Below are 24,480 nucleotides of genomic sequence, written 5' to 3'. Positions count from 1 at the left end.
ATAAACTATCGCAGATGCTTGAAATCTGAAACAAAAGGATTTGGTTAATATTTCCACTAAACCTTTCCCGTCCATATATCTATCCAAATGAGTTTTGAATGCCAGAATTACTCCTGCTTCTACAGTTTCCTCGGAAAATGTGTTAAGCACAGAAATCATGGACTGAAGGGCCTTTTCTCTGTTGAATTGTTCTCTGTTCGAACTTTAAATCCAGAGGTTCACACAATAATTCCAGAGGTCAGGAAGTAATGCAACATGGAAAGGGTAATTTGGCCCAACTCATTCACACTAACCAATATATTATCTGAGTGAAACACGAAAGTCTGCAGATGTTGCTATTGTACATGACTCCCTTGTCCACTTCTCCTTCCCCACCAATCATTCCCTTAGCACCTAACCTTGTGACTGCAGGAGATGCTCCACTATGCCTGCACATCCTCCCTTGCCACTATTCGGGGCCCCAAACAGTCCTTCCACGTGAAGCAACATTTTATTTTTGAAAGCAGGGGTCATGTACTGTATCCAGAGCTCCTGTTAGGGTCTCCTCTACATCATGTGATGTAGACATTTTTGAGCACCTCAGCTTGGATCTCCTAGTGGCCACTCATTTCAATTCCCTATTCCTTTACTGATATATCTGTCCATGGCTTATGCACTGCCAGAACGACACAACCCACAAATTGGACAAACACTACCTCATCTTCTATCTGGGCAACCTCTAACCGAATGGCATTAACATCAACTTCTCTGGTTTCCGTTAAACAACTCCCACTTCTTCCCCCGTCATCTTTTCCCCAGCTCTGTCTCTCTCCTCCCTTTTCCCTCTGTCTCCTTTCACAGAACCAAAATCAATTCCCACCTCTCCTCTTATCAAATCCAATTAACATCTTTTGTTTGTCTGAATCCCTCCCCTGACCAGTATTGAGTCTTTATTCTGATGTCTTCTCTCCTTTGCTTATTCCTTGAAGGGCTCAGACCTGAATTGTCAGTAATGTACACTGAAACCTCGTTAGAACGCAATTAGTTAATCCGTGGAATGGCTTATAGTGCGGGTGTCTGTGGACCCCAAACTTTGCAAATTTTGAAAGATAGATGGATGGAAAAAAGGATGGGTTTGACAGATTATTGATATGCGTTTTGCGCTTAAAATCCATTTCTTTGATCAAGATGATAAAGGAAACCAATTGAAATTATAAATTAAATACTTGGTGTACCCGGCTGACAGAGCGTGGAAGGCAGTTTCAGCAGAGACCACCGAGAACTGCTGGTGCGGGATTTTGAAAAGGCGCCTGGCGCCCTGGCGGTCGGCACACTGCATCCCATGCGCTGGTGGAGAGTGGCACAACGCGTACATCGCTGCCTCTTCTCGACATGCATGTGGATCCCGCTCTGTAAGTTGCTGCTTTTCTTCTACTGCTGTCTAATGGCCAAGGATGGCGTCGATGGGTCACGTGCTCATGATTCAGTTCGGCACTCCCGGGTTTCTGGAGGGCGTAATGAGCCAGACCAAGTAGAAGCATGCCCTGGCGAAGGGGAAGGATAATCTGGCAGGTCTCTTTCAGGAGAGCAACGAGGCAGGGGCAAACATTGCTGCCCTGCAAGGCGTAGCAGTGGCTATTTGCCAGTGCCACACAGAGCTTCATGCCGAGTGGCTTGGTGCTCCAGACGGAGCTGGGTGAGTTTGACATGCACTTGCATCTGGTGATAGAGAGCTGTGACAGCAACACCTGCTCAAGCCTCTGCACCATGTGGGACACGTTCATGCACTCGGACGCGGCGGCAGGACTGGAGGGGGTCCACCTGAAACCGCAGATGTACAAGCACGACAACGGGCGGCCAAGAAGGACGTGCGGCTGTATGTTCACAACTAACTGATGCAGAAGGTGCAAGGCGCTGAGGTGCTGGTGGATGGGTGCAAAAGTTATTACTTTAGATGTCCCCAGGCCAATCAACATCCACGTTATATATCGCTTTGATCTGTAATGGCGGCTCCTTTTAAGTGGTCATTTTGAAGGAAAATAGTGGGAACAACTCAATTTTTCTGTAAAATAAGTTGATTAAAATTCAGACTCCCAATATTATAAGAATGCGCTTGCTTTCTTTCATTGAATTTGTTAGTTATAGATAGTGGATCCTTCGAAAACTAGTTATACTTGGGTTTGATTATCCGTGGGCACTCTGACATATATGCATCTGTTCCGCGACTCGGCTGTAACACGGTATGAAATCTTGGACCCCAACTACCATGCTCTAATGAAGTTTTACTGTATCTTTACCTCCTATGGATGCTGTAAGACCGGCTAATTTCCTTCACATTACAATGTGTTTTTAATATATTTCCTGAGCCAATCTATTTATTTTTGTCCATTAACATCTGTGGTTTATTCAGTGCTTAAAATAAATCACATTAGTGCAATATTACACTACTTTATTTACATACTATTTACAAGTTCAAATCAGAACACGGCCATCATCACTCAGAACAGGCTTGAGACCCTGTGGTGTTCACTGGTGTCAGAAATCTACCATTGTACCTGTGGATACTGCATACTCCTGTGGAGAAAGACAGACCGATCTAAATTCTTCCATTCACTAGCCAATACCATAGAAGTACCTTCACTAATAAGGAGCTGCAATAGATCCAGGATGCTCACCAACTTCACTTTAAAGTAAGTAAGTAAGTAAAAAAAGAAATGCCAACAAGCTAATCTGCGGAAACCATCACGGAGCTAATTGTAGAGTTTAAACAGTCATTGATGGAAGAATTTAAAAACTGCTTGGGCCAGATTGAAGTTAAACTTGAATAGATCCATTCAGCAGGTCAAGAACACGGTGAGCAGTTGTCATCTATTGAGCTCAACTTAAACAAATTGAGTGAACATGCTAATGAATTGGAAGAATTATGTTCCAGATAAATTAACACCAAATTGAAGTTAATGACGAAGGTCATTGATCTGGAAAGCAGGAGCAGAAGGCAAAATATACATATTCTGGGCTTGTCTGAGTCTATTGGAAGGGGAAGCTTATGAAAAATTTTTAGGAGATGCTCTGTGAATTGTTTGGGCGAGATCTGCTTGCATCACCACTTGAGATTGATAGAGCTCACCATTCCTAAGTACCCAAGCTGACCATGGGTTAGAAACTGCAATCTGTCATCTCAGATTACATCACTACCAAACCAAAGAGTTTTTGATCTGTAAAGTCTAATGAGGAGGGAAACTTGAATATTGTGGCCAACAGATCAGGATCGTTGAGGATTATTCCCCTGAAGTAATGAATCAACGTGCCAAGTACAGAGAAGTTATGATGGACTGTATCATAGGGATTTTAGACATTCATTGATATACCCTGCTCGACTCCGCAATATACTTTCTAATGGTCGTAAGAAGTGATTGAGTTTGGTGGATGAGGCTCAGAAATATATTGATGATCTTCCTTCTGCATCGCTTCCTGTGTGAACTGAGGGTGATACATTACTGTTATTTTTAAGTTTCTATCACTTACTATTTAAGGTCCATTAGATGAAGATTGTTTGGTTGTTTATAATGTGCTTTAATAATATTATACAGAGTGATTAATCCATTTAGATTGCAGTTATGTTAGGATTTCTCTTGGTATTCAATTCATTTAGTTATTTAACTTTTAGCTAATCAGTTGAAGAGATTTGAAACTAAGCATCAAATTACAAAGATTTGATGGAAAGTAGCAGTATAACTATCTATCATTTTGAGATAAATGATAATTTTAGGAAATTCTACTTTGGACTCTATCATTCTGAATTTACAAATACGATGGAGGTTTTCTGGATCATTTATATATTCCCACATTGTCCTCGGATGATAGTATAATTTTAGGTAAGTCTATATGCCAGTAGCAAATAGTTGCTGCTGTCACTTTATTACAAGCAGGAAAATCTCCAGGACCTGATGGGTATCCTGCGGAGTTTGTTAAATCATTCTTTCAATTGAGTGCACCTCATATAGGTTCTGTGTTATCTGACTCATTTAAAAATGGTAAATAAGCAGAATCATTCAATGAGGTGTGTATTTCATTCATACCAGTGGAGTGCTCCTCCTACAGGCTAATTTATTTATTTTACGTGAATGCTAAAATTCTGGCCAAGATTCTGACCTGTATATAGGAGAACATTTTGCTTTCAATTGTTTTGGAAGATCAAACAATTTTATAAAAAATTATTACCCTGTAGCTAACTGCTACAAAGAAACATACACACACAGTGTGGCAGGTTAAGCTCGCTTTATTAGGGCTGGAAAGGCTGCTTTCATACTGTTCAAGTTCCCGCCGTTTTTGCTGATTGACTGAGTCAGCCATATGAATAACAATAGTGGGCGGGACATCCATGCATTTGAATGCCCTTCTTTCCCAGCCTGTTTCTGCTGAGTTAGCTGGACAGCTTGACCAATGCCATTTTAGGGCTGTTGGTCTGATGCTGCCCCAGCTTCTATCCCCACTGGTTCGTTGTCCTGGGAATTGCTTTAGTGATGTCTGTCCGTATCTGCTGCCGTGCATTGTGCCGGCCTGATCTCCGCAATTCCGGGCTGCCATATTACCTCCCCAGAACCGACATTACAGTCTATAGTGTCCGTAGGTATAGTCCCCAAAGTCTTTTGTGGTCTGCCTCAGTGTCGAGGTGTTGGTGTCTCCATGGGTTCTGCTGGATTTGTATGGGCAGGCTTGAGTCTATCTGTAGTGAAGACCATTGGTTTACCACCGATGTCCAGCTCGAAGGTGGCTCCGTTGTTCCGGATGACTTGAAAGGGACCTTTGTATGGCTTCTGCAGTGATGAACGTTGGGGTCCTCTGCATACGAACATGTACTCACAGTCCTTAAGTTCTTTGGGGATGTTGGACTTGGTTGGAGGGTGGGATTGGAGCCAGGTTACTGACCTTTACACGCAGCCTGTCCAGGAAGGTAGTTGTCTCCTCTTGCTCTCCTCTGGCCTGTGGAACAAAATCCCTGGGAACCATGAGTGGGGCTCTGTGGACGAGTTTAGCAGAGGATGTGTGGAGGTCTTTTTTCGGCGCTGTTCTGATGCCCAGTAGTGCCCATGGTAGCTCGTCTACCCAGTTGGAGCCCTTGAGTCTGGTCATGAGGGCGGTCTTGAGGTGCCTGTGGAAACGCTCCATCATGCCATTGGCTTGTGGGTGGTATGTCGTCATATGGTGTAGCTGAGTGCCCCACAGGTTGGCACTGTCAGTCCACAAACTGGAGGTGAACTGTGCACCTCGGTCAGAAGTGATGTGCTGTAGCAATCCAAATCTTGCAATCCAGGACAAGAGGAATCGTTTGGCACAGAACCACCGGGTGAAACAGTCGACCGCTGTTTACAGGTAGCAGAAACCCTGAGAGACTGGCAAGGGTCCCACTATGTTCACATGAATATGGTCAAACTGCGTTCCGTTGGCTCAAAAGGCTCTGGGGGGACCTTGGTTTGTTGCTGCACTTTGGTTGTTTTGCACTGCCTACACGCCTTGGCCCACTTCTGGACTTGTTTCTTCAATCTATACCACACGTACTTGCTGGGCACCAGCCAGACCATAGTCCTGATGGATGGGTGTGCCAGCCCGTGGATCGAGTCAAAAACTCATTGCCTCCATGCCATTGGGACAATAGGTCGAACCTGCCCGAAGGCCATGTCGCACAGGAGGGTGGTAGTACCTGTGCTGACCGGAACGTCCTGAAGCCGAAGGCCTGTGACAGTGGTCCTGTACTGCGGGATCTCGTCATCCTGCTGCTGGGCCTCTGCCAGTGCTGCGAAGTCCAGACCGTTGACCAAGGAGTGGATGCTGTGTCTTGACGAGACGTCCGCGATCACATTGTCTTTGCCTGAGATGTGCCTGATGTCGGTGGTGTACTCCAAGATTTAAGACAAGTGTCTCTGTGGGCGGGCTGACCAGGGATCAGAGATTTTAGCCAGGGCGAAAGTCAGTGGTTTGTCATCAGTAAAAGCTCTTCCCTCAAGAAAGTACCGGAAGTGGCGGATGGCTAAGTACAGCGCCAGCAACTCTCTACCGAAAGCACTGTACTTTAGTTCAGGGGGCCACAGATGTTTGCTGAAGAAAGCTAGTGGGTGCCCACTTCCTTCTATCTGCTGCTCCAGGACTCCACCGATCACTGTTCCTGAGGCATCGACTGAGAGGGCCGTGGGTGCATCTGGTCTAGGGTGGGTCAGGAGTGCAGCTTTGGCCAGGGCTTCTTTGGTTTCCACAAATGCACATGTGGATTCATCATCCCAGGTTAGGTCCTACTCCTTGCCGGACATCAGGATGAACAGAGGGCACATCACTCGAGCAGCTGCTGGGATAAACCTGAGATAAAAGTTTATCATCCCCATAAATTGCTGCAGACCATTAGTTGTACTGGGCTTTGGGAAGCTGTTGATGGCCTCTACCTTGTCAGGCAGTGGTGTGAACCTATCCTTTGTAATCCTGTGGCCCAGGAAGTCAATGGTGTTCAGGCCAAACTGGCATTCGGCCAGGTTGATGGTGAGGCTGAACTCCTGCAGACAACTACAGAGATTTCGGAGATGCTGAAGGTGTTCCTGTTGGGTTCTATTTGCCACGAGGATATCGTCGAGGTAGACGAAAGTGCCATCCAAGTCTCGTCCCATGGCGTCCATCAGTCACTAGAATGTCTGTGCCGCATTTTTGAGCCAAATGGCATCCTCAGGAACTCAAACAGCCCAAATGGAGTGATGATGGCCGTCTTAGGGATGTCATCAGGATGCACCACGATCTAGTGATATCCTCGCATGAGATCCACACTTGAGAATATTGTTGCCCCGTTCAGGTTTGCCGCAAAATCCTGGATGTGTGGCACAGGGTAACATTCTGGGGTGGTGGCTCCATTGAGTCGGCTATAGTCACTACATGGACTTCAGCCCCTAGTTGCTTTAGGCACCATGTGCAGGGACGACATTGAACAATACCCAACTCCTTGAGCTTGAGGAACTCCTCCTTGACCAGTCATAGCTTCTCCGGGGGAAGTCATCTCACCCTTGCGTGGAGAGGTGGGCCCTTGGTCAGAATGTGATGTCTGACGCCATGTCGAGGCATCTCTGCTATGAATTTAGGGGAGAGGATTGCTGGGAATCCCGCTAGCACCTTGGAGAACTCATCCTCCGAGCTGTGGATGGAGTCCGGGTGCATTGCCGGAAACCTAGCGCCCCTTAGTGTGATGTTCTGGTAGGTCTCGGTGTAGACGAGTCGCTTACCCTTAAGGTCCACTAGGAGGCTGTGGGCTCATTTGAAATCCACTCCGAGGAGTGGTTATTCTACTGCGACCAGCATGAACTCCCACAAGAAATGACTGCCCCCGAACTGTAGCTTGGCCCTAATAGTGCCATAGGTCTGTATACTGCTGTTGTTGGCAAGTCTCAACATGGGTCCCGCTAGCCTGCACCTAGTGTCCAACCATGTTGGGGGCATCCTGCTGACCTCTGCTCCTGTATCCACCAGGAAATGTCTGCTGGACAGGCGGTCCCAGATGTACAGGAGGCCCCAGACGTATAGGAGGTTCTCTTGCTGCCCAGCTGTCGTGGCCACCAGCGACAGCTGGCCTTGTCGTTTCCCTGGAACTCGCAGGGGAGACTGGCATCGGCGGGCCTTGGTGCCCATCTCCGGTGGTAGAAGCACCATCTGTCGTTGGTCTCACTCTTGCCTTTAGTCTGCTGTTCCTTGCTTTGGACTCCTCTGGTCTGATTGTGGGACCTCTTTACGAACCCCACAGTAGCCGAGCACTTCCGTTTCTGTTTCCACAGAATGTCTGCCCGTGCAGCGACTTTCTGGGGGTTGATGAAATCCTCATCCGCCAGGAGCAGTTGGATGTCTTCAGTCATCTGTTCCAGGAACACCTGCTCGAACATGATGCTCATCTCCCAGGAGGGCCAGCATCTCATTGTTGAGTGCCGACGGGGATCTGTCTCCAAGCCCATCCAAATGGAGCAAACGTTCTCCTCATCTCAGTTAATAGTTCTTTGAAGGCAGTGTAAGTGCCTTCCAATGGTGGCCTGTAGATAAAGATGGCCACTCTGTCTGCAGTCTGCGGATTCAGGGCTCTGACCATATGGTAGTACTGGGTTGTCCCTCCTGTGATGCCCTGGATCTGGAACTGAGCCTCTGTCGGGTCGAACTGTCCAGAAGGTCGGGAGCTTCAGGCTGACTGCGCTGACTGCTGCTTCATTCTCCATCGCTAGGTTTAGATTCCTTCTAAATTGTCGGGGTCACCAATTGTAGCCGACCACTTCAAAGAAACATACACACACAGTGTGGCAGGATAAGTTCACTTTATTAGGGCTGGAAAAGCTGCTTTTATACTGTTCAAGTTCCCGCCGTTTTTGCTGATTGACTGAGTCAGCCATTATGACTAACAATAGTGGGCGGGAACATCCATGCATGTGAATGCACTTCTTCCCCAGCCTGTTTCTGGTGAGTTAGCTGGGGAGCTTGACCAACACCATTTTAGGGCTATTGGTCTGATGCTGCCACAGCTTCTACCCCCACTGGTTCATTGTCCTGGGAGTCGCTTTAGCAATCTCTGTCCATGTCTGCTGCTGCGTGATGTGCTGGCCTGATCTCAACAATTGTGGGCCGCCACAACCCTTATTTTAATATTCATCGCTTAATGGATATTTTATATTTACCTTCTAGATTTGCCTTCTAGTGCAGTTCCTGAATGTGTTTGTTCTTTAGATGCTGAGAAAGTGTTTGATCAGGAGGAGTGGGGATATTTATTTATGATCTTAGAAAAAATGTAATTACTGTTTTTGTCTCCTATTGCTTTAATTGCCTCAAACTTTCAATTTGCAAAGGGCTACCTGCCAAGGAAGTCCCCTAAGTCCAACACTTTTCAATCTGGTTATAGAGACATTAGCAATTGTGTTTTGGGAGTGTCAACATATTTCTGGGATTTTTGGAGGAAGGGGATATAACGTAAAGTTTCTCTCTATGCAGATGATCTTTTACTTTACATATCAGATCCTGTTACCTCCTTTTCCCATACTTTCTCAGATTAGTCAATTTTCAGGTTGTAAGTTAAATTTACATAAAAGTGAACATCTGCCTTTGATTGTGTCTGTTTCTGTGTATACTAGCTCTTCTTTTAAGATTGTGAGAAATCAATTTATCTGGATATCATATTTATTAAAAATCATAAACATCTTTTCAAAGAAAAATTTCTTAACTTATTAAAGTATGTGAAACAATCTATTATGCATTGGTCTCCCCTGTTTATAACTTGGGGATTGGCTGTATTAATTCTATTAAAATGAATGTTCAACCAAAATTGTTATATCTCTTTCAATCTTATCCAATTTTTATTCCTAAATTGTTTTTTGATTTGTTTGATTTGGCTATATTATCTTATATTTAAAAAGGTAAGTGTCTTCGTCAAAATAAAGTTCATTTACAAAAATTGTAAAGGAATGAAGGCATGGCACTACTTAACTTTAGGTTTATTGGGTATATTGGGTGGTCAGTGTATTTAATCTCACATTTTGGTTATATTTTCATAGCCAAGTCAATTGATCATCATGAATTACAATCAAGCTTAACTTTGCTTAAAAAAATTCTATTGAAGTGCTTCTTGCATCCTCACTCCATTTTTCTTTTGATAATTGATTGAAAATCCATTTGTCATATACTCTGTGAGAGTATGGGTTCAGTTCAGGAAGCATTTTGGATTTCATGATTTTTTTCTTTCAAGTCTGATTTTATTCAATCATCTTTTCCAATCAGCTTTGCAAGATTCTGTTTTTCAAATTTGGCACAGAAAGGTATTAAATCTTTCAGAGATCTTTTTTTGATGATAGTTTTGCATCATTTCAACAACTCTGAGAAGTAAAATTTACCGGATATCATTTTTAAAAAAATATTTGCAAATCAGACATTTTCTTCAATCTTAAATACCTGGTTTTCCTAGGGCATCAGATGTGAATGTTGTGGATACATTTTTTCAGTTTACAACCTTCACATAAGGGTTTAATATCTTTTATTTATAAAAAAATGGCTGACCTAACATATGCCCTGATACTTAAATTAAAAGCGCTTGCGAACAGGATTTATATTTGTCCATATTGGAAGAGATCCAATATGATGTAGTCAATACTACATCATTATGTGTCCACCATTGTTTTTTACAATATTAAAGTTGTACACAGGGTCCATATTTCCAAAGCCAAATTATCTCATATCTATCCAAAGGTAAATTCATGTTGTGATAAATGCAATAGCGATGAGGCCTCTTTAATTTTCATGTTTTGGTCCTGTCCTAGTCTTGAAAAGTACTGGAAGGAGCTTATGCAAACTTTATCTTTAATATAAAGTTAGAACCGAATACTTTAGTTTTTTTTTTCAGTACAATGGGAGAAGATGATATTTTGCTGTCTCCAATTAAATGTCACATCTTGTTTTTTACTTCTCTTTTGATTAGACGTACTGTACTAAGGTGGAAGGGCCCTGCCCCACCAACTCATGCTCAGTGGCTGAAAGATATTACATTTTGTTTAAGTTTAGAAAAGATTCAATATTCCATCAATAATTCTAGCATAAAATTCTAAACATTGTGGGGACCATTTTTGAATTATTATCACAATCTCTAGATATATTTGTTGGTTTTTATCATTCACTTTTAGGAGTGAAGTTTATTGTTGTTTCCTTCTGCCATGCAATGTTGTTAGGGGGATGGGGTTTTGATTAACATTTGATTTTTTACCTTCATTTTTTTTCTCTTTTTTATATCTTTATAATTCAGCATTATATTTACTTTTGTTATGTTATTCTGGATGCGATGTAATATGTTGATTTGTGTAATTTCAAAGCATTCCAAATGGTTTGGTTTTTTTGTGCATAAAATCTTTTAAAATGTTTTTAAAAGAAAGAAAAAATCTGCCATAATTCTTAATTTCACTTCCATTAAATGTTTATTTCAGTCCTGACAGAGGGTCTCAACCCAAAACATCAACTTACACCTTTTGCCTTCATGGATGCTATTTGACCCACTGAATTCTTCCAGTGTTCTGATTTTTTTGTATCATATTTCACCATCTGTAGCCTCTTTGATCTTATATTTAGCCTTGATTGACGTTAATCATAAATTTATGAACAGGTAACACAACCTCCAGTTTGCAATATTAATTTAATGTACTGTTTAGGAAGAATTAAATTCCCTTTTAATATATTTTATTATCTTGAGGCATTATGCTTTCAGTGATAGCTACTGACCTTGTTGCCAGTGCACAGAACATAAGTGAACTAATCTTGGATTTATTCAGATCCTTTTAATTTATCTGACTTCTTTAAAAGTAGCTGGTGCATTATAATTGAAAAACCTACATTTGTAGACTTCAGAGGTTTTAATAAAGCAGTCGATAACCATAATTAACCAAGCTCCTGGAGGTTAGTTTAACCACCATTAAATTCTACATGATTCTAAAATTGTGAAAACAAAACAGAAGCAAATTGGCTGTTACATTTACGCATATTAAACGTGAATTACACTTTGAAAGAAAATGAATTGGTTGCAAAGTACTTTTCAAGCCTTCTGAGTTGATGGCAAGGTTTTAAATTATTATGTTAAGCCACAGTTCTTTGGGTATTGAACTGATCTTGCCTGGTGACTTCAGCAAGAGATAGGCAGTGTTCCTAAGAAAATGATAGATGGACCTCACTCTTTTTGACTTCCTCCATAGGCTACAAAACTTCCATCCATGTTTTCTGACCAAAGTGATGACTTTGAGCAAGAGTGGGGACTGTTCATCAAGACAAAGGAGTCCACCAAATTCATGTCCCAATCGCACATCACAGCAAAGAGGGGACAAGAATTCTATCTGCCCACAGCACCTGTCCCATGCTGTTCTGTGCCTGAAAATCGCAGTGTATCTTTTGATGTGTGAGAATGATACAAACATGATACAAAAATGATGATCATTTTTCTTCTATTGCCTTCTGCAATAAGCAAGAACTTCATGGGATAACTCACCTTTGGTTTGCTCTTTGATACAATTGCTTTCTCTTTTCCAGTGCTATTTTCACACCCTTTTTCCCTTTCCACTTTTTTTGAAGAGCCTTTGATCTCAGGAACAATCTCCTATAGCCCTTTCTCTCTTCCAACCACATAGTTTTGTCTGTCTTATGGCTATTGGCAGCCCTTCTAGATAATAGACAACTGTGCTTTGACAGTCAATGCATAGAAAGTCCAATCTAACATGGAGGGATTGAAACATTAACTCAGTTATCCTCATCCCATTGTAAGATCAAAGGTACATATAACATTTAACAGATTGTCAAACCAGGGCAGTAAATGTAGAACCATGGAGAGTGCTGTAGAATGCAGGTTCATACTTCATTGAAAGTGATGACTCATGGAAAGGCTTTTGACCCACTTAAAGAAGGTATTGTAAAAGTTGGGACACCATGATATAGATATACAAGCACTTGGTGAGTCCACACTTGGAGAACTTGTTTTGTTCACCCTGCAATAGGAAATATTTATTTTAAATTTAGACATACACCAGGGGTCCAGAACATGGGTAGGTGGTCACCAGAGTTGGGGTATGGAGTGCTTGTGTACTTTCTACTACCATATGCTCACTAATTCTAATGTGTAATGAGTGAAATAAGGGTTGCACCCAATGGTCCAAAACATCTGCTAGTCCAACACACCAGTGTCCCAAGGTTACTAGATCATTGGGGTAATACTGTATTGTTATGTCATACTCTGTTGATAGGTGCAAAACTTAAGCAGCAGGAAGAACTCAGCAGGTTGACCAGCTTCTGTGGGGGGAAGAGGAAATGTTAGCTTTTCACATTGAGGCCCTGTTGTTCGATGAGTGTTTAGTGCCTTTGATGAAGGATTATTATTGAGTAACTCTTTCTTTGTTTCTTGCCTGTACCACAACAGTGCAGAGGAGCCAGTGCAAGCTGTATAGGCAATCAGGACAGCTCAGCCTTTATCTGAAACTTTTCAGCAAGAGAGGGGTGACACTGCGGCTCAGGTACAGCAGGTGGCAGTGGGGGAAGATCTTTGTAAAGGGAGGGCCTCGCAGACAATTGGATTTCCTGGAGATTATGGCCTATGGCCTCTGTGGTCATGGACTGAGGTAATCGCTGAGGAAGTGACAGGTTGTCTTCATATCACCTGCCCCTGGTGCTCAGTTGCCAAGAGGCAATTGCAAATACTTTACCGTCTCAGTCTGATTCTGACTTCAATCAGTAGACCTCATCTGTGACAACTTATGAACGTCTTGCAACAATTCTGCACAAATGTGACTACAGATTATTGACAGCTTCCACTGATGAGGTTAACCCTCCATAATTGTCGATGAGCAGTAAGCTTGGCAATGAGAAGTCATAAACTCAGAGGGTCAGGAAGCACCCAAGGGCAGAAATAGGCAGTTAACATTTCAGGTTGGGACCCTTTACTGAGACAAAAAGCTCATTTATATTTAGTGTGCTGGCAACAATGCCAGATGTCATCACTGTAGAAATAATGTCTCAAGATCATAACATATGTTACATATATGAAGGGGTAAAGGAGCTGGGCATAGGGTACTAGACAGAAGGTGGGAGAGAGACAGAGAGAAAGAGGGAGACAGATGGCGAGGCAAAATCTTGTAACTAAGATGCAAAACTAGCATAGCTTTGTCATTAGCGAAGCTTTTCATGTTAATTACAATACAGTGAATTCAAAAAGAATCTAAACTGAGAAATGCTGTATGAATTTCCTGATAAAAGTTAAGCATCGAGAAATGTTTAAAAACTTACTCTTCTTTGGATTAACCTAATTTTCCAACTGCACAATACTTTTAGAATTGACTAAAGGTGTTTTTGGCCTAAAGTTGCCACATGAAGCATTATTTCTCATTCCCACTGCTCTGTTAAAAAAAAACTTGCCCCACACATCTCCTTAAAACTTTTCCTCTAATATTTGATATTTTTACCATGGCAAAAGACTCCAATTGTCTACCCTATCTATGTCTCCCATAATTTTATAAACTTCCATTAGATCTTCCCTCAGTGACCAACTCAACAGAGAAAACAACCCAAGTTGGTCCAGCTTTTCTTTATACTCTTTAAGCCTGGTAAATCAATTTTAGACCCTATCCAAAGTTGTCACATCCTTTCTGTAATGGACAAAGAGTACAGACCAAAAGTAGCCTAACCAAATTTTAAATAGCTGCAACATGACTTCCTTACTCTTATGTTCAGTGCCTTAAACAATGAAGGCCAGCATGCTGTACACCTCTTTGTCACTCTCTCTGGTTACATGGCCACTTTCAGGGAGCTATGGATTTGAACTTCCAGATCCTTCTAGATGTCAGTGCTGTTAAGGAGCTGCAATTAATCTCTAACATGACACTGAAAATGCAACACTTCACATTTTCTCAATGTGCCATTTCTGTATTCATGTTTGTATCCTGCTGTATCCTTTGACAGCACATCACCAATACAGTCCTAAATAAGCCTCTTTTCCTTTTTTCTAAACAAGAGCCCATGATCACTAATGCCAAGAGAGGTATGAACTATTTTCAAAATATTTTTTAACTATGAAATCCCAATTTCTATCTCTCGTAGATGAAACCACAGCAACTTGTTACAGGCTGCTGTTCATATCCTTAAGTATGTATCAACATCCTAGTTCAGTTAAGGATAAATACATAATAGATGTAATTGTCATTTCAGTTTATCACAAATATGAAGATTCTTTGCCAGATGATACATATTAAAACTGATTATAAATCTGGTAACTTCTCTAAGACTAAATTAGAAAAAAAATGTGAATTTCTGGCCATATTATCACCAGATTTACTTCTTCCTCAGCCATTGTTATAAAATTAGCTTACTCTCTTGCCTTACAGGAGTTAGGCCACTGTCATTCATTGTACTTTGATGAAAATAGGACATTTAATACCTCTTTTGCTTCTAGATTAAAAAAAATGCTTACCACAAGTTTCAAAATTTCAAAAGAGCTCAGGCGTCTCTTGGTGTTTCATGCCATTTTATTTTATTACCAGTAACATGCATGTGCTTTTGTTCAATGTTCCTTTTATCTTTTATTTTTGATGACCACTAACACTGTCTAAAAAGTTCTTTCAATAAGGGCACCTGTTGTCAACTATCCCAAGGTGTGTAAGTGAATTCCATTTGAGTTACCATCAGTGCATTCCTAGTTAAAACTGTGAGTGTGAATAGTTGTGGAATGTGGTGCCCATTATTGAAAGTTGTTCTGTATTTCCAGCAATACAGAGGATGACAGTTAAGAAATGAGCCTGATTGCATGGTTCATTTGTTCTCCTTTGTAGAGCCAAGCCGGGGCACACTACAAAGGCACTAAACATGCCAAGAAGCTCAAAGCACTGGAAGCCATGAAAAATAAGCAGAAAACTGTTACAACCAAGGACAGCGTAAAGACCACCTTCACTTCCATCACAACCACCACCATCACTGCCAACTCTGACAAAGCAGGTTAAGAGATACCTTTGTTCTTTTTCATCTGTGTGCCTTTTGTCTCTTGTTGCTTGGGCATGGCAAAAATATATGCTTTTATATTGTTATAGGTTGCTATAAAATGGAATGTTCTCTCCATTATTTTCCATATGTAATCCTTTTATATTGTTTTCACTTTGCTATGTTTATCTCATTTTCAGTGAAATGAGGTAGATCCTTGTTGATGCTACTGGACTTCTTGGCTACATTTCATGAAGTTTAGAATCTAACTTGTACCCCAAAGACTTGATATTCCAAATGGAGACACATTTTTAATTGACTGCATGCAGTGGTAATAAGATCACTCAATATGACATGCCTTCAGTTTTTAAGAAATTTTATTTGGCTTTTGAGTCCCAGATCAGTAAGTCTACCATCTATTCATGTGTGATATGACAAGACTTAAGAATACAAGAGGTTTCATGTTGGTATTAAACCAAATTTTCAACCCTGCATTATATAATTCTGATAGCAGTTACTCTCAAGGTATAGGAGGGTATTGCTACAAGTCTAGATTTTTAAGTGAGACTGTTCCTTCTTTGAACCCACGTAATAGTTGCAAGTTTAATTGTACCAACTCCAAAATAATGCTTATCAATATCAATGGCCAACATCCTGATTAAGAGTAATGTAAATAAGATATCAAAAGTGTCAAATATTTGAATATTTAACTCCATGGGTTATGAATTACTTGATTTATGGAAATCTGACTTTACCTGAATTCTCTCACAGATTTTCAAAGTACTTTTCAAGCTAGTAATAATAATCAATTGTTTCATTTATTCGTTGATACAGTATATATTGTGTTAGTTTAATTATGGGTAGTTTTAAAATGATATTCAATGAAGTAAAATAATTATTACAAGTATGGGTGTAGAAAACTGACATTTGTAACGTAGAGAAATTGGTTTATGGACTGTTGTCAGAAATGAAACCATTATGTAAAGCAAGAACAGCTTGTTTTATAATTGCACATGGTACATTTTAGGCTTGTATTTAGTTTCATTGAAAATACCCAATGGACACATTAAAATATGTATTATTTGAAACTAATTTTCATATATGCAAATGCACTAAAGTAATTATGTAAATAGAACATGTTCCAGGAGGCAGGCATGCCCTAAATGAATAATTCCTTGAGTGTTCACCAGCGAGAGGGACCTTGACAATGTGACATCAGTATAGCACAAACTTATGTGCTCGAGTATGTTGAGGTTCAGAAAGAGATTGCTGGGGCATAGGCAATGATCTTTGTGTCCTCCTTGGCCACAAAGGAGGTCGCAGAGGATTGGACAATGGCAAATGTAATTCCCTTGTTAAAATAATGTAATGGGGGAATCCTAAGAATTATAGAGCAATGAGAGGATTCTTATGGAGAGGATTTATGAGAATTTAGAGAAATATAGTCTTCTCAGGCACAGTTAGCATAGCTTTGTGAGGAGCAGTTTGTGCTTCAGAAGTCTAATTGGGTTTTTTGAGTAAGTAACAGAAAATTGATGAAAGTAGTGTGATAGATGTGGTGTATATGGATTTTCTTAAGGCATTTGCTAGACTTATTCAGAAAGTCATGAGGCATGGGATCCATGGGATCTTGGCTGTATGGATTCAGATTTGGCTTATCTACAAAAAGGAAAGGATAGTAATAGATGGAATGTATTCTGTGAGGAGATTCAATGACTAGTGGAGTTTCTCAGGAATCTATTCTGGGACCCCACCCTGGCTCTTCGTAATTTTTATAAACGACCTGATGAAGAGATAGAGAGGTGGGTCAGTAGGTTTGCACAAAACTTGACGATATTGCAGATCATGTAGAAGGTTGTCGTAGGATTCGACAGGATGCAGAGTTGGACGAGATTTGGCAGATGGAGTTCAATCCAGATAAGTATGAAGTAGTAATGTAATTTGGATGGTTGAGTACTTAGCAGTATGGAGGAACAGAGGGACCTTGGAGTCCAAATCCATACATTTCTCAAGGTGGCTGTGCAGATTGATAGGTTAGTTAAGAAGCTAATTCTATGCTGTCCTTTATTATTGGGGAATTGAGTTCAAGAATCATGAGGAAATGTTGCAGCTCTATAAAATTCTGGTTAGACCACACATGGAATATTGTGCTCAGTTCTTGTCCCCCCATGATAGGAAAGATGTGGAAGTTTTGTAGACGGTACAGAGGAGATTTACCATGATGTTACCTTGAGACAAGGTTAACAGAGCCATGGCTTTTTCTCTTTGGAGCGAAGAAAGATGAGAGGTGTAAGTGTATAAGATTATGAAAGGCATAAATAAGTTAGACAACCAGCATTTTTTTTCCTGGTGTGATGGGAGCAAATACCAGAGGTCATCTATATAAGATGACGGGGAGGAAAGATTAAGGGTGATGTGAAGGGTATTTTTTTTACATAGAGTGTAGTAGGTGCTTGGAATGCATTGCCAGGATTTGGTGATGGAGGCCGGTTAAATAGAGACTTTTAAAATCTCTTAGGAACATGGATGCTAGAATAGAGGGTTATGGGTGTGAGGTAGGGATGATTTAGAGATTGTTGAGTGGGCTTATATCGGTCAGCATAACATTGTGGGCTGAAGGGCCTGTACTGTGGTCTAATGTTCTATATTCTTATTTATTACATGCACTGTTCTTCAAACTGCTGACATTGGCCATGGGAACACAATTTATTTTCATCGTCCAGTGGCTGTCTCACTGGAGTTCCTTGCATCAAGGTTACCCTAGATGAGGGTTAGTCAAGAACAGGTGTCAGTAACTTAGCACTGTTATTCCAGAATGTGAAACTCCTCAATTACAGTAACTGAGGACTTGAAAGGTCATAATTGGAGTACCAGTGGTTTTAATTGTAATCCAATTATACAATATGAGAGGGGCAGTAAATCAAAGAACACTTGTGAAAAATTAACTAATAGGCATATGAATCTGCAACATAATTTTAACCATGATGTAACAGAACACCTTCAAGGTTTTACTCTTCCATGCCACACTCTGAAAAAGGGATAAGAGCTCTGAGGAAAAAGATTCTGTACCTTTCCAAACTGCTGGTCTGTTTGAACATAGGAAGCTAACTTGCCAAGTAAACAAATGTCATTAATTGCATCATTAAAAATACATTAATGTGTTTCTCTTAAAATATACTCAATTACTTTGAAAATGCTGATAAAGGAATTGTGAGAGTGTAAAGGGCACTTTGCTCAAATCAAACATTCTTTAGTCGGTTTCCTTTGCATCCACTGGGTATGATTACTGTGTCACTCTTGCTTAAGTCAATATTAAAGATGGAAATTTGATGGATATGTTTTTTTTTATTGCCCTAATTTCATTCTGCTGCAACTCTTTGCAATTTGCAAGTGTGACAACATTATAATCATGAATGGAGATCTGTTAAGAGACAAAGTATAAGGTATTTCAAATGATTTGTCTGGACTGATCCACATAGTTGCAATGTTTCAAGGTAAAATGAATCATTGCATAATACACTCACTGATAATATTCCACTATCAAGATAGGTATTACAGAAGAACTTGTAATAACATAAACTCAAACTCCCATGATGCAAGCATATCACCTTTCGCCTTGCTGCTTGGTGTATCATTAATGCACATAAAATAGTAAATTAAAGAACTAGCATTAATGGGCAGGAATTTGCTGGGAAATACTGTCAATTTATAATTTCAGTTTATGCCCCAATAAGCTCAGCTACACTTCAATAAAAATTACCAAACTTGTTCTTGGGGCTCAGCTAAAGAAATTCTTAATTATGCTGAGACGTTAAACTCCTCCTGAAACTTTTAATTTAGTTGTTAATAATTTTCAAAAACAAATTGAGCAATTGAAGTGTTTTGAATTGTTTTTAATTTTTTATCAATATCAAACACACTTTGAAAGAAGCTTTCAAAGCTGGCAGTGTAACTTTGCCACCTGATGAAGTTTTCTCAGCTGTTTGATGAGCAGGTCTTGTTAATCGGGCTCAGGCCCAAAATATTGGTTAGAACATAAGAACACAAGAAATAGAAGCAAGTGTAATCCATCCGACACGTTGAGCCTGCTCCCCCATTCAATGAGATCATGGCTAATCTACTGTTAGGCTCATCTCCACCTATCTACTTTTTCCCCATATCCCTCAATTCCACTACCTTCAAAATGGATCAGAAGCCAATCCAGAGGACCCCAAGAGTGCAAATAGGATCAATAGAGTCTCCCTCCCCCCCCATGGACATGATCTACCAGGATCCTTGACTGAAGAGGGCATGCAAAATCATTGAGGACCCCTTCCACCCTGCATACAGTATCTTTCAGCTGCTCCTGTTGGGGAAGAGATACAGGAGTATCAGAGCCAGCATCACCAGGCTGAGGAACAATTTCTTCCCACGGACATTGAGAATGCTGAATGACCAAAGGAACACTATTATCTGAGACTCTCATTTTCACATATTCATGAAACATATTTATTTATTTTTATAGATGTAATACTTGTCTTGCAGATGTATTATTTGTCTGTATGTGTGTTATATTTGGTTATGTGTCTGCATGTTTTGCATGGAGGACCAGAGAACGCTGTTTCATTGGGTTGTAATTTGACAATGAGATAACAATAAATGATTTGACCTGAATTCGTAAAACTCTATACAACCTTGTCTTAAATATATTTACAGAGGTGGGCTTCACTGCTTCAATGGGCAGTGAATTCCATAGATATTCCATAAGGTATCTTTACCTCCTAGGGATGCTGTGAGACTTGCTGAGTTCCACCTGCATTTTGTGTTTTCAATATAATCACAGTGTGTGCAGACTTTTGTGTTTCACTCCAGTGGATTTTTTTTAATGTATTTCAACCACTGGTTCTGGTCCAGTGGTTGCTGGAAAGGTTGGAATTTTTTGTTCATCCTTAATTACCCATGAAAACCTGCTGGAAAGTAACCTTTTGAACTCCTGTAGTCGATGCATTTTCTGTAAGAGGTGCAAGAGCCTGAACAATAGTCTGTTAGTTTCACAAATGAAGGGTCCTGACCTAAGATGTTGGCTGACCATCTCTATCCATGGACGGCACTTACCCTACTGAGTCCCTCCAGCAGCTCATTGTTTGCTAAACATTTGTGATGGCCGTCCTATTTTCAAGTGTATTATCCAATCAAAATGAATCTTTTGTAAGAGTTGATATCTGGAATGTTTGGATAGTTAGATCAATCGGGTCCAAGGTGAGCTGGCCCATTAGAAAGAAAATTGAATTGGAGGTAGAAGTCAGAGGGTTTTCATGTAGGGTTAATTTTTCAGATTGGAGGCTTGTGACATAAGACCATAAGACATAAGAGCAGAAATAGGCTACTCAGCCCATCTCATCAGCCCCTCCATTTAACCATGATCTGATCCATTTTCTCACTCAGCCCCACTGCCCAGCCTTCTCCCCCAAACCTTTGATGCCCTGACTAATCAAGAAACTATCAATATCTGCCTTAAATATTCCCAATGACCTGGCCTCCACAGCCACCTGTGGAAACAATTCCACAGATTTGCTACCCTCTGACTAAAGAAATTTCTCCGCATCTCTGTTCGAAGTGGGCGCCCTGAAGTTGTGACCTCTTGCCGAATACTCTCCACCATGTCTAGGTCTACTCTCTCCTGCCTTTCAGCATTCAAAATGTTTCACTGATATCCTCATAAATTCCAATGAGTACAGGCCAAGAGTTGTCAAAAGTTCCTCATATGATAACCCTTTCATTCCCAGATTCATCCTTGTGAACCTCCTCCAAGATCAGTATATCCTTTCCGAAATGGGGAGCCCAAACCTGCTCATAATACTCACCTTATAAACCCTCAATATTACATCCCTGCTCATATTCTATTCTTCTTAAAATGAACACTAGCATTGCATTTGCCTTTTTCATCACCAATTCAACATACAAGTTTACCTACAGCCTATCCTGCACGAGGATTTCCAGGCCCTTTGCATCAAATCCAAAACAAGTGCAGTAGGAAACGGCAAAGCTTCACTCCCAGGTGAACTCAATGCCTTCTATGCCCAATTTTACCTCAAGAACAAGAAGAACCACCACTGTGCACTCACATGTGTCCTGATGATCATCTCCTGCCCATAATCCACGGAGGGCGTGCAGGCTGCCTTCAGGAGAGTGAATCCGAGGAACCATTCATTCTGGACAGAGTTCCCAGCTGAGTCTTAAAAATCTGTTCTAACCAACATATCTTCAACATCTCACTCCCGCAGCATGTGGTACCCACCTGTTTCAAACAGGCCTCTATCGAACCATTGCCCAAGAAGAGTGTAGTAACCTGCCTAAATGACATTCAACCAGTGGCTCTCACATCAACAGTGATTGTTCTTTGAAAGGCTGTTGTTGAACCATATCAGCTCCTAACTGAGCAGCGACATGGATCTATTCCAGTTTGCATCCCGTAGCAACAGGTCGATGGTGGATGCCATCCCACTGGCTCTACACTTGGAACACCTGCTCACCAAAGATGCATACATCAGGATGCTCTTTAACGACTATAGTGCAGCATTTAACACCATCATTCCCTCAAAATTGATCAATAAACTCCATGACCTTGGACTCAACACCTCACTGTGTAATTGGATCCTTGTTTTCCTCACCTCCAGACCACAATCAGTGAGGACTGGTAAGAACATCTCTTCCACATCTCCATCAGTACTGGAGCACCACAGGGCTCTGTTCTTAGCCCCCTGCTCTACTCACTTAACACCTTTGACTGTGTGGCATGGTACAATAACCATACCATCTATAAATTGGCTGATGATACCACGGTAGTGGGTTGTGTAAAAAGAGGAGATGAGTCAGCATGCAGTAGGGAGATGGAAAACTTGGCTGAATGGTGCACCATTAACAACCTTGCACTCAATGTCACCAAAACCAAGGAGCTGATTGTTAACTTCAGGAAGAAAAAAACCAGAGGTATACGATCCAGTGATCATTCGGGGATCAGAGGTGAAGAGGGTGAGCAAATTTAAGTTCTTCAGAGTCACTCTCTCAGAGGATGTTTCATGGACTCAACACATTTAGAGCATCGTGAAGAAAACACGTCAGCACCTCTACTTCCCCTGGAGTTTGCGGAGGTTTGGTATGACACCAGAAATTTTTACAGATGTGTAGTGGAAAGTGTGCTGACCAGCTGCATCACAGTCTGGTATGGAGACACAAATACTCTGAGTGCAAAGTCCTGCAAAAGATAGCAGCCCCAGTCCAGGACATCATTGACAAAACCCTCCCCTCCATCGATAACACCTACAGGAAAGGCTACTGTCAGAGAGCAGCAGCAATCCTCAAGGATCTACATCACCCAGCACATGCTCTGTTTTCACTGCTCCCATCTGGAAAGAAGTATAGATGCCACAAGACTCACACCACCAGGTTCAGGAACAGCTGCTACCCCTCCACCATCAGACTCCTCAACAACAAACTCAATCAGGGACTCATTTAAGGACTCATACTTTTGCACTTTATTGATTGATTTTTTTCCCCTCTCTGTATTGCACAGTTTGTTTACATTTGTTTATTTGTTTACATGTGTACATTGAGTTCATTTTGTTTTGCACTACCAATAAGTCGTAATTCTGCCTCGCCTGCAGGAAAATGAATCTCAGGGTTGTTTGTGATATCATGTATGTACTCTGACAATAAATCTGAAATCTGAATCTATTTTCAGTTTTCTCCCCACTTAGAAAATAGTCTGCCCATTTATGTTTTGTATGAAAGTACATGGCCATTCCTTACTGTGCCATAGGGAACCTGATGTCGTTCACTGTGTATAATAACAACCTGGATGGGAATGTATGTGATGTGGTCAGTAAATTTGCAGAGACACTAAAATTGTGACCATCTAAAATTACAGTGAAATCTACAACTAAATCAATGGACTGAGGAAGGGCAGATTGAATTTGATTGCATAAGGTGTGGCATTTTTGCATGTCAAACTAGGGGAAGACTTGCACAGTAAATAGTAGATCCCCAGTAAGTGTTGTAGAACAATGTGTCTTGGAGGTGCATAGTTCCCTGGTGTAGAAGATATTCAGCATGATTGCTTTCATTAGCCAGCTCATTGAGTGTTGGGATATTGTGGTACAGCTGTACAAGGAAAGGTGTCATCAAATTGGAAAAAGTGCAAACAGATTCACAAGGATGTGACCAGGTCTGCAGGGCTTGAATTATAGTGAGAGGCTGAATAGAACACAGAGCAGAATACATTTAACAGTACAGGAACAAGCCCTCTGGTCTGAGTTGAATATCATGTCAAATTAAAATTGCACTTCTTTGCCTGGAGCATAGGGGGCTGAGGGTGAGCTTATTGAGGTGAATAAAATCATGAAGGGCATAGATAAGGAAAATAGTTGCAATCTTTCACCAGTATTAAGAGATTTGAAAACCAGAGAGCATAGGTTTAAGTTTAACTATAGAACATTACAGCACAGGAACAAGCGTTTTGGCCATTCTCGTGACAAAGTATTATCCTTCCTTGTCCCACTGACCTTCACCCAGTCCATAGCCCCCATACCCCTCCCATGAATTTACATGGCCAAACTCTTCTTAAATATTAAAATTGATCCCAGATTCAGCACTTCAGCTGGCAGCTCGCTCCACACTCCCACCAGTCTCTGTATAAAGAAATTCCCTCTAATGTTCCCCCTAAATTTTTCCCCTTTCACCCTTAATCTGTTCTCTGGTTTGAGACTCAGTGAAAAAGCCCATGTATATTTATTCTATCTCTCTATCTATCCCCCTCATAATTTTAAATACCTCTATCAAATCTTCCATCATTCTTCTATGCTGCAGGGAATAAATTCCTAATCTGTTTAACATATAACTCAGTTCCTGAAGTCCAGGCAACATCCTAATAAATCTTTTCTGCACTCTTTCAAACTTATTGATGTTTGCCCTGTAGTTAGGTGACCAAAACTGCACACTATGCTCCACATTTGGCCTCACCAATGCTTTATACAACTT

At 41.0% G+C, this 24,480-nt stretch overlaps 1 protein-coding gene and 1 long non-coding RNA gene across 6 annotated transcripts in view; one reads left to right on the top strand and one right to left on the bottom strand.

Moving 5' to 3' along the window:
* Positions 1-24,480, top strand: part of LOC138751545 (zinc finger protein 385D-like) — a 423,580-nt gene that overhangs the window by 316,199 nt on the left and 82,901 nt on the right. For all 5 annotated transcript variants that reach the window (XM_069913960.1, XM_069913959.1, XM_069913962.1 and 2 more), the window contains one exon: positions 15,321-15,483. In XM_069913960.1, the coding sequence (XP_069770061.1) occupies positions 15,321-15,483 (163 nt within the window). The remainder of the gene's footprint in view (positions 1-15,320; positions 15,484-24,480) is intronic.
* The window catches only part of LOC138751548 (uncharacterized), a 77,039-nt gene that overhangs the window by 10,822 nt on the left and 41,737 nt on the right, over positions 1-24,480 (bottom strand). The gene's annotated exons all lie outside the window — the stretch shown is intronic.

Source organism: Narcine bancroftii, chromosome 1 (assembly GCF_036971445.1).
Source record: "Narcine bancroftii isolate sNarBan1 chromosome 1, sNarBan1.hap1, whole genome shotgun sequence".
NCBI lineage: Eukaryota > Metazoa > Chordata > Chondrichthyes > Torpediniformes > Narcinidae > Narcine > Narcine bancroftii.
Note: the sequence above shows the minus strand (reverse complement) of the source record. Positions and strands in the feature narration are given on the sequence as shown.